An 11620-nucleotide genomic window follows, 5' to 3' on the forward strand; every position below is an offset into this window, starting at 1 on the left:
TGTCACAGGCAGAAATATACAAATTCTACACTAAAAGAAGTTGTACAGGAACCTTTAAACAACAGCATCGAAAGCATCTGTTAAAGTAACGCTTTCCACTGAGTGCTTTGCTAGACACGGTACAAAGTGAATTCAACAGACACAGTTCCTTTCCTCTTGGAAGACCTAAGACATTATAAAGACAACAACAGATATTTTATATTCATATAAAGTGAGATAAATAGCACATGAACAAATAAATTAATGAACCTCCCTGACAAAAAAAAAAATTGAGGAAAGGGATGCCTGCATTTACTCATTTACTGGTAAGAGAATAATCTGATGCATGTTACACCAGGGGAAAACCATGTTGTCTTTTTCTATCTATCAGGGAGCTCATAAAGAGATGAGATTTTGAAATTGAGTCATCTCAAGAGATTCCTTGGTGAGTTAACAAGAAATGAATGTCCAGATATATAGAGAGGGGAGCATTCCAAATACAGTGTGAGACTTGAGGAGAGGTTTAGGGATGGAAAAAGATAACTGCTTAAATGGATTTAAATACTTTTGCCTGCAAGCATATGATCCTGGTGAAAACTAAGATGTGACTGACTAGGAAATTCTGAGAATGAAATGATATGAGGCAATGTTCTGTTGAACTCCCCAGACCTGGCCTTCCTCAGGCAATGTCCACAGGCCTGGGAAAAGTCTGCCATCTTCTAGCAAGAGCTTATTTATTTTCACCTGGTTTTGTGGTGTTTTTCAGTTGGTTTAAGTCAACTTGCTTCTCTATTCTTTTCTGCAGTCTTCCCGTGTAGGCTCAGGGTAATCTGACTACAAACTAGTACTAGGGATGGAGACTCAGGAAGATGGGGACAATGCACAGTTGCTGTTTCTAGCAGGAGTGGTTCTCACTGTGTGTGACTAGCTTGCTGAACCATGAGCATCTGTAGTGGCTATCAGGGGTCTATGTGGGGAAAGTTTGCCTGAACTTTCTTCCTCTTAGATTCTGCTTATCCTTGACTGCTCATGTAGCTGTCTGTAATTTCTTGTCAAGGAAATGATATGTTGTTTTCGTAAGGCTAAATTTGTTCCAGGGACTTTTTTTCTTCTTAAAAACATTGTGTTCCATGATTAACCAAGGATTAAAAAAAAGCTGTGGGGAGGAAACCTAATTTCTTCCAAAATCTTTGAACCTGTCAGTTTAACTCAGCAGGAATAAAGAAATAAGCTGATTTGAAGTGTGATAACTAACTAGCTAAACACACACACACACACACACACACACACACACACACACACAGACACCCATATTTGTATGGAAAAAATTTCAGGATTCCAATATATTGTTTTTGCCTCTACCTATCCTGACAGAGGTAACAGGAAGCAAAAGTAAATATTTGTTTGTAGTATTCTAAACAAAGAGTTTGGTGGTGGCATTTGCTGCTTGGCTTCATCCTGGCTTCTGACCTACTTATCATCCGTGTCTCTTTAGGCAAGTTACTCAGCTATAGTCTGCTTTACTTTCCTTTATGATAGATGGGAAGGGAGAGGGCTACAAAGTAGCACCTATGTTAGACTGGCTATGGAGATTAAATTAATGCATGTAAACTACTTGAAGACTGCCTGACACTCAGTAAGTATTGAATAAATGTTAGCTAGGATCATGCACACAATTACTGTATAATGATCATGATTGAGATTGGGAAGGTATGAGCCTAAAGGTAGGAGGAAATTGAATTAGCCTTGGCCTAAGGTTCTCAGGTAGTTGAAATTAGCCTTGGCCTAAGGTTCTCAGGTTGTTGAAATTAGCCTTGGCCTAAGGTTCTCAGGTAGTTGAAATTAGCCTTGGCCTAAGGTTCTCAGGTTGTTGAAATTAGCCGTGGCCTAAGGTTCTCAGGTTGTTGAGCTATAATTAAATGCCTTTGGCCAATCCTTTTTCAAGTATCAGAGATCTTGGGAGGGTTAGCCCTGAGCAAAACTTCTGCTTCACCACGCCCCATGAAGGCCTAGAGACTGGGATGCCCTGAGAGGCCATATGAGAATGAACAGGAGGGAGACATTTACTGTAGTCCTAGCCTAATCTGAAATTCTATTAATTCAGCAAGTGATCTTTTCAAAGGGCACTCAAATATTCAAAATTCTCTGCATCTTCTTGTATATTCCTTCTGCTAAACACTATACATTTTAGGAGATAAGAATAATAATACATGAATAAAATGTAAAAATATTTTTCCTCTTTCTAATTAAACATGACATACAAGTAGTTCTTGAATTAGAACTACTAATTCCCTAATAATAATATTATTATCATTTTCTGCTAGAGAATGTTTTATAGACATCAAGCAAGTGGCCTCACAGTTCCATTGAATTCATAGATATTTCCAAACGTTGGAGAAAATGTCCTCTTCATATGTTTCCATTGAAGTTTATGGCAGTTTCTGGGCACAATCACGTCAATATTGCACATCTATAGATAGTTTACAGGTTACATAACTGTGATTTTGGATTTAATTGCCAACTCGTTACCCTGATAGTAATTCCAGACAGGGGAATAACAGAGCAAAGGGGCCTGCCTGCCCATTGTGTTACTGCAGCCTATAAAAACAAACAGGATCCTTAGGGTTCAATTGGAGGACTTACAATTGCACGTAACGTTAAAATGGGAACTTTGGACATCTGGAAGATGAGTCTGGATTTGGTCACTTGCCTTTAGGAAGTAAATTCATGAAATTGTGATGGTTCTAAAGAACAGTGGTGTTCCCACCTGGATTTATGCACAGGCAGAAATGACAAAGGTGAATGTGAGCTGGTCTGCAAAGCCACATAAGTCAGGAGAGAAAAATGGAGTTGGGTTTTAAACTCACAAGTAATCCAGGATGATGACTGGCTTATTTGGTCCTAACATGAAAATAACTCACCTAAAATGAAGAGCAGGTATGTAAAAAATTTGTTCTTACTTGGCAAAAACATGCATGGTTTCTGGAACTTGTAACTACATAGGGTGTCACTTGGCATCAGAGAGCCCATTTAGGAAAAGAATGACCCATGGCGACATGGGCTTGTTGGAAAGGGTCAGGAAAGGAACATATACAGCAAAAGGTACATAACAGCTTTCCGTAGAGAACGCTGGGTATCATTGTCTTCCACTCATCCCTCCTCCCCATCATCAAAGCCAAACAGTTACATAGTTATGCATTCTACCCTGCCCAATGCATTCCAAATGCCAATAAGAGAGGTAGGACTGTTGTCACTATTTTTTTCTTTCTAAAGCTATGAAAAGTTCTTTGTTTGTTCCTTATATAGTTTTAGGAATACCTTTGAGGAAATTGCCTTTATTCTTTATAGCAATTTCATATAAAGCAAGTTTTGTGTTGCTTAGGAATAAAATTTTAGGCTTCTGGAATATTTTCTATTTTGTCTCTCCATAAAAAGATAATTTCAATTTCCCTAAATTACGAGGAATCTACTCTTCATGGTGTAGCAAAATTTTAAATTATGTAATTTAGATTACTCCAGAGTAAAACTTCTTAAAAACTGAGAGCACAGCTTAAGTGTATGGTCTAGAGGCAAGAGTTAATGGCATGGAAAAGTAGTAAAAGGTTGGATTAGAAGGTTTAATACTTATGATCTCTCAGCCCATTGCAGTTTACTCACTCCTTAGGAAACACAGATGGGACACGGCAGGTGTGTGTAAGGAGTGAAGCAATTCATGAATACTCAGCCATGAAATAGAAAATCAAAATGAAATAAGCATGACTGTAACTATCTTGGTCTATTAACATTCAAATATTAATACCTACTGTTCTTTGAAAGCCATTACTGAATATTGACTGATAAGAAAAAAATGATAGCTTAGGAAGAGGAAGATGTTCAGGAAAAGCATTTAAGCAGGGTTTGAAAGACTTGTGATTTTCTTAACTCAGGGTAATAGTCGACCAATTAAAGTAGGTTTCCCATCCAAATGGTTCCCATCCAAAATGATCCCGTTTTTTCCCTAAGCAATCTAATTTCGGATCTCTTGGAAAAAAATTCCAAAATGCATTACAACTATTCATAAGGGTGACACATGGACCTACCTATTTTTCTAAGGACTTTGATTTAATATTTGAATGCAACGGTATTTGACTTTGTTAGTATAGAATATTTAAACTGAAAAAGAAAATACCTTAATTTGCTTATGCATAAGCCTATTAAACACATTTCTAGGGTATCTTTTTATGTTTATTCTCTAGAACATAACCTATCTTTGAAGTGGTATATTAGTTTTTAAAAAGTCATTCCTAAGCTGAATAATTAAACTGAAAACAAAAGCTATTCTTAGGGTGTATTCCACATATAAAACTATGCACACGATGCTTTGATTCAAACAATATACTTATAAAACTTTGTTATTGTTTGAGTTCCATATTCAGAATGGCAACTTTTGTTTTTGATGATTATTCCATCCTGAAACAATTTCCCCCCTGCCCAATTAAAACCAGAATTAGGAGCACATTTATATCTGAAGAGACTTAAGCTTCTCAACTGCCTGCTTCAGAAATGTAGACCTTTAGTGCTTGTGTTCATTTTGTCTCTTTGTGGAGGGCTCAAAAGAAAACAGAATCAATTCCCTTAAGTTTTTCTGGAAGAAAAAGGTTGCTTTTGTTGCTTTGATCTTAGCATGTTGTGCATTTTTTATTGGCTGTTGAATATAAAAAGCCACAGCCTCATCTGGTTTTTCTGCTGTATTCTCATATTGTAAATCACATAATGCCTTCCAATCTAAAGTAAAATGCCTAAGTCCAAAATACCACTTCAAAATGGATTTATCATTATAGTTGATAGAAAGATTTCCAGGGTGTAAGAAAACAATTCAACAGTTTGATTAATATGCCACAGACTGCTAAAAATATATTCATGCATTTTAGATGATAAATTCCAGGATATAGACATACACTCATGCTATTTTAGATCCTTTTTTCCTACCATTGCAAGAGGCTGCTTTAGCTAATGCAACAGCTGGCTAGGTTATTGCTTCAACAATATAATTCATAATGCAAAAGCAGCTCTTTTCCAAACATTTTAGAGCAACTCAAGTTGTTTACATCTCCTGTGGGTGATTTTCCTATAACTTTGTGCCAATTGGTGTCATACTATTTGGTAAAAACCTACATTAAATCAAGACAACTGCACTTAGTTAAATTTCTCTCATACAGAGAATTATAGAAAAATTACAGTAGCTGATTTGAGCTCATCATTAAGTATATACAGGGTTTTAGAAAATGAATGCAAACTACAAAAATGGAGTTGTATAATTAAACATTAAATAGTCCAAGTAATAAAAGTCATAGATTAATTGTCTCTCAGTTCTAGTCAGATCCTTTAAATACTGTCTCACGACTTGAGCATTGGTTCTTTCGTCGGAAGAGTGCCTATCCTTAAAGTTGGGAAATTTCAGCTCCTTTGGAGCACCAATCATCTGTAAAAAGTAATTGGCATCTTCTTCCAAAGTTTCAAATTTCCCTACAAAATCATAGTTGATCAAACATGGATAGCAGAGTTTGCTGACCTTTTCCCAGTGAATGTCCATTCCTACTGGACGGTGGGAATCCAGCAAGTAGTGGATAAACTCTTTGAACCTGACTCCGGATCCATTAATTAATGCTTCTTCACAGGCATTTGGTCGATATTTCTTGATAATTGCCTTTCCAAATACTGGATGGTAATAACTATTGGGGTGTTCAAATTTGTCCCTAAAGGCTGATACTAATCTTTCCATGGGATCACGAACAAACACAGCTTTGGTGTAAGTATTTAAGCGGGTATATATCCCTTTTAGGTCAAAGCTATCTAGAGTCTTCAAATGCTTCCCGTAGTGGACAGCATCATGGGAGATGTTGTATGCAGAGGAAGCCAATCCATTTAGTACCATCAGAATTCTTTTCCAATTGGAACAGCCAGCCTTAGGTACCTCGCAATATAAGATTTTGTGTTTATCTTCTACATAAATTCTGGATACCGTATGAAAAAGATGTGACTGATGACGACTCACCCCGCCATATTTCTTGCAAAACTCCTGAAGGAAAGACCTTCGTTTCTCTTGGATCTCATCAGTTTTCTTCCATTTGTTATCTTTGACTAAACTTTTGTTTAAAGGGTGAATGTCCACTGGCCAATGCATGTTGCTGAACTTGTTGAAAACAGCCTTAGTTCCTTGATGTTTTTCAATCCACTTCTCTGTTGGTGACCCTGTGGACTTACTTAAAGCTTGATCCCCTCCTTGTGAATAACTGGTCTTTGTTAAGACCCTAGTAGAACTCTCAGAATTGAGTAGAAGATTTTCCTTTTTTTCTCTTACATCCTCAGGCATGTGAAACTTGGGGTTCTGTTAAAATAAAGAAGGAGAAATGTTGAAAGCACAGTCACAAGTGTGGGTATACTAGATAAGGAACTTAACATATTTGTTTAAAAATACTATCGAGGAGAGCATATTTCATATAAGCTGCCAGAACAATTTAGCAAGGCATGCTGAATATACATTTTGTAGTGAGCTTCTTCACAGAAAATGTAGCAATGAGAAATGGCATCTACAGGACAGAGAGGAAAGAGCCCTGTATTTTTGTTCTGGCTTTACCTGTAATGCAATAGAATGTAACTCAACCATTCTGGGCATCTATGACTTTTGGGAGATTAATAAGTATGTCATCTTCAAGTACTGTTTTAGTTTGTGCATCTGAATGTAGATACAAACTGGAGATGTTTTGAGATTGAAACTTTTAGGGAGCACTCTGTAATGCACAGAATAGTACAAAATCATAAATTAGAACTTAAAATTATGGCAAGGCTAATTATAAATCTTGATGACCATTTCAGTTTTCTAAGTGCTTACAAAAAGTCATGTATTTTTTTTCTGGGAAAAAGCTTTATTTTTCTAAAGTATTTATCACAATAATTTAATAATTTATTATGATCATAGTATACAATCTCATTAATGTATGAGACCTTCCCTTTTTCCCAAGTGAAGAATGACTAAGGAATCCGGCAAAATCTACTTCACGTCCTGCTCCATAAAGTTGTATCAAGGTAGAGTAAAAATGTAGTTATCTTTCCAGCAGGATGAATTAGTCCATTTACTACATAGTGTTCATCTTGCCACATCCTTCCTACAGCTCTCGCAGTAAAAGAAGACATGGAAGATGGGATTTACAAGGTGGCATTCTCTGGTAGGGATGAAAATTTTAAGGACATTGGCGTTTACTCTAGGTAAACTAGGGAACTTTTGTAGGGCTCTGGGTAGAGAAGTAACATGATCTTACTTAGACTTGTAAAGGATGGTATGGAGAGGAATGGATTGAGATATACATATAAGGTTTTCAGCATGTTATTGGAAAGGTAAATGAATAAATTCTGTGCTGCAGGCATAATGCATGGTGTCATCAGCCTAGAGGTGGAGGGAGTAGTGGGGAAAGTTTCCTAGGGAATATAAACATGATTGCAAATATATATATATACACATACACATGATTGCATATATATGTAGTATATATGTGTGTGTGTGTGTATACACAATTTTAAACTATTGTATCCCCAAGAGTGTCTAGAATGGTCTATAGCCTATAATAATTTCTCTCAAATATTTGTGGAATGAACAAGTGAATGAGTGAATGGAATTAGGTCTTCAAGGATAATTAGTAATTTTCTAGCAAATTAAGCAATAGAACAGAGGAATGAAGCACTGTTCACTTCCAGACATCATGGTTATTCCACCAGCTGAGGTTGCAGGGTGCTGTTTTTTTTCTAGTGCAAGAGGACTGTGTGAATAACCCCCTGAACACCAGGGGGTGAACACCATATACCAATATGTTTAGCCCCATGTATTACTCTGTTCTCATGCTGCTAATAAAGACATACCTGAGACTGGGTAATTTATAAAGAAAAACATGTTTAATGAACTTACAATTCCACATGGCTGGGGAGGCCTCACAATCACGGCAGAAGGTAAAAGAAGAGCAAAGGCATGTCTTATATGGTGGCAGGCAAGAGAGAGCATGTACAGGGGAACTGCCCTTTCTAAAACCATCAAATCTCGTGAGACTTATTCACTATCACGAGGACAGCATGGGGAAAACCCACCCTCATGATTCAGTTACCTCCCACCTGGTCCCTCCCATGACAAGTGGGGAGTGTAGGAGCTACAATTCAAGATGAAATTTGGGTTGGGACACAGTCAAACCATATCACCCCCTAAAACAGCTACTCCAAATCTTCCATACCATTGGACCATCTATTTGGAGTTTTAACTCTAAAACTGTTTGTCTGCTATCTTCTCCAGAGACTGCCAGGATTACTTCAAAGCCCTTTATACTTCTTTACTCTAATCAGTGATTTATAGTACATGAAGTTGTCACTGAAAATACAAAATTTGACTGTGGTTTGGCAGATGATAGGGTTAGCGGTACACATGCATGGAAAATACTTAGCACAGGCCAAATATAAAACTGCCATGAGATTTGTACTATTACTTCTTCTGCTATTACCGCTATAAATAAAAACTACTATTATTGTTGTTTTAGTAGCAGCAGCAGCAGCAGTAGTAGTTACAGTGCTTTAATCCCAGGGACCTGGTGAATTTCAAGGCTCCCCATTTGTCCATTATTATTCAGTCTGTAATTTGTGTGTCCCTACATATGCCCTCACCATGTCTCTTCTCTGCTTGACAATCAGAAACAAAAACAAAATCCACCTTCCCCTGTGGCCTCTGGACTTTCTGCTTTGTGGCCATCAAATTCCCCTTTAATCTCCAGGGATTTCTGGAATGTTTGTTTCCAAGACTCTCTGTAAATGAAACTTGGTTGACTCCCAACACTCTGTGTCTCTTGCACTTTCTCAAGTAGATGAGACTTCGCTTCCTTGAACTACTTGTCTCTCCGGCCAGAAGATAGGCAGTGATTTCCCTGCAGCCCACGGCTGCTTCCAGGACATCACCCAGCTAAGCCTCCTGCTTCTGTGAAATCAAAGTATTCTCCTTAAGTCTCCCTTTCCCCCTCCTCTTGTTGTCATCTACCTTTATCACTGATCTGTCCACTTTATGCATTCCAGCTTCTAACTCGGCTCCTGTCATTACGTTTATTGACTTTGACGTCCAATCAACTCTCAGTTCCTTGACCACTTCGTTTTTAACAGAGGAGCTCTCCACTTCACATCAACCAGAGCCTTTACTATTCCCACCAAATCTCTGACCACCCTTGTTTCACCTTCCAGTTCAGTGTTATTTCCTGCTTTGCAATTCTTTGACCACTTTTCACTGTTACCCAGGTCTTAACAGCCAGCACAACTGGCTCTGCATTCTTCAGCTCTCAGTTGGAAAGTCACCTCTGTAAAAAGGCTTTCCCTGTTCAACCTATCTAGGTTATTTTCCTCCCTTCCAAAATATTTCCTACAGAACCCTGCTTATTTTTCTCATAGCACCAATCACACTGAGAAATGATTTATTTCCTTCTCTGTTGTCTTTTTCACCCCACTCCACCTCCATTGCACTAGAATATAACTGCAGAGAGGTCTTATCTTTCTTGCTCTCTGTGGTACTAAGCACACTGCCTGGTGCATAGAAGATGATCAAGACATAATTCTTGAATAAGTAAATGTGCTTATAATTTAATAGTGGTCTTCTAAACAATTGTTTTAGGACCTTGTGGAAGAAAAACAACATTGATCAAAAGGTCAAGTTAAACTTGGATAAACAATTGACCAATTCTTGTTAAGGTGATGAGCATCTGTGTTAAAATAAACCTTTGGCAAAAGAGAAAACAAATAAAGTAAGCACATGGGAAGCTGCTTGCAGTAAAGTAGATGTGGAGGCTTCGAGTCTAACCTGCCTGCCAAATCAGATCCGTTCAAAGTCCCTCAATGCTGTCTTCAAACCCGTCAAAGGCTTCCCAGCAATCCGGATCCCCAGGCCTTACTGTGGACATCCTGAATCAGAATGTCTGAGTGTAAGGCCCCTGACTTTGATTTCAGCAAGATCCCCCGGTACTCCAGTGGCAGTCATAGCGTTTGAAAGGAAAGTATAAAAATAAGGCATAAGCCCTGACAAGTTCCTTTCATCCTATCTAGGGGAGAAAGACATCAAATGTAGTGGACTTGAATATTTCAGAAGGAGGGGAATAATTTGGATGTAGAGTAGGAATGCCACATGAGCCCTTATTTAGACTAGATGCAATGTCTTTCTTGTTTATCCATTTCTCTTTGCTGGAAGACTTTGATCCACAAGTAACTTTCTAAAGACTAGTTTAGCTGGGGAGATAACTGCATGAGGGAAAGGTTTACCACTCATTGTAAATTAGTCTCCTGCTAGTCTAGTAAGTTTTCTCTACTGTAACCAAATTGAGATATGGCAAAAAGGGTTAATTCTCTAAAGCACCAGTGACCCACAAGGGTGGCCACCAGACTTTCTCCTGGAACTCCTCATCTCAATGTCATTCACCTTATAAAATCTGTTACTCGGGTTTGATGACATCCCTCCCAACCCCCACCCAACTCCATTTTCTTCCAGTCACAGCAAAGACTCCATGACTAAGGGGTTTGTATTACTAAAATCAAAGCTAATGACATTTCACATTTAAAGCTCATACCAACAAAGTCCCATCATCATCATCATCATCATCACAACAATAATAAAAGAATAAAATCTTACATCTCCATTTTCCTTGGGACACTTTATTCTGATTGTCCCTAAGGCAAACATGTACAATAAAGCCAAAATTATCCTGTTGCCTTCAAAAGTGGCTCCCGCTGTTTTCTTTTCCGTTTTTGAAAAGGTCCTATTACTTTCCTGTCACCCACTCACAAAATCTGAGAGATGCTTTAACAATGGGAAAGTCAATTGGCTATTTTACATCTCATAATACTTCTTTTTTTGTATCTTTCTAAATTAATTACCCCCTAATTGGATATTTATCTAAATTAATTACCCCCTAATTGGATATTTATTATCCTCCTAATTAGTCTCCCTGCAATTATTACTAAATTATTCTTCCTCAAACATTTTGTTTTTTATTTCTTAACATTTTGGACAGGATCCTCTAGCATCAGTGATCGTCCCCATTCCTTCGCTGGCATTTGCAGCCTGGTGCTGCTGAGCCTCTTCTCCTCTTTTTTTTTTTTTTTTTGCTTCTCTCTTAACACATGCCCTGTCCTCCACTTGCTTTTATCTGGGCTCTCAGCATCCCCCACTCATGGTCTCCTCCTTTCTTGGGACTTTCAAAGTCTTCTAGTTTCATGTAAAAATCCTACTTTCTCCATGACAACCACCCAGGTCTCCAGTGAGTGATTCTACTCCCTTTGAAATGACTATAGCACTTAGTCTGTACCTCCTGTAAGGGAAGTAATTTTATTCCAGCTTCCGTGGTTATTTGATTGTTTTGTTGGAAAAACTCTTTTAACTCCAGCTAAATTGTAAGCTATGGCAGAAAGCTATAGTTTTCCATAAATATCCTTAAAGAGTAGATATTGCAGAGTTAGCTGAAAGACATGTAACTACAGATTTTAAAAAACAAGTATCTAAAAAAATATAGTGGAAAATGTGTGGAATGTTCATTAAGTCTGCAATAAATTTGAGAGCCTAATTCTTGTTATTTTTATTTATTTATTTATTTATTTA

The 11620-nt window shown here is 37.7% G+C and overlaps 1 protein-coding gene and 1 long non-coding RNA gene across 3 annotated transcripts in view; one reads left to right on the top strand and one right to left on the bottom strand.

Moving 5' to 3' along the window:
- The window catches only part of LOC105509798, a 342021-nt gene that overhangs the window by 51322 nt on the left and 279079 nt on the right, over window positions 1–11620 (top strand). The window lies entirely within an intron of this gene.
- CHST9 (carbohydrate (N-acetylgalactosamine 4-0) sulfotransferase 9) overlaps window positions 4627–11620 on the bottom strand; it is a 278761-nt gene continuing 271767 nt past the window's right edge. Inside the window, exon 5 of one of the 2 annotated variants that reach the window (XM_011939293.1) lies at window positions 4627–6346. In XM_011939293.1, coding sequence (XP_011794683.1) covers window positions 6324–6346 — 23 coding nt within the window. In that variant the 3' untranslated portion in view covers window positions 4627–6323. The remainder of the gene's footprint in view (window positions 6347–11620) is intronic. The other variant, XM_011939292.1, reaches the window with a different exon arrangement.

The sequence above is a fragment of the Colobus angolensis genome, unplaced genomic scaffold, assembly GCF_000951035.1.
Source record: "Colobus angolensis palliatus isolate OR3802 unplaced genomic scaffold, Cang.pa_1.0 Scaffold18, whole genome shotgun sequence".
NCBI lineage: Eukaryota > Metazoa > Chordata > Mammalia > Primates > Cercopithecidae > Colobus > Colobus angolensis.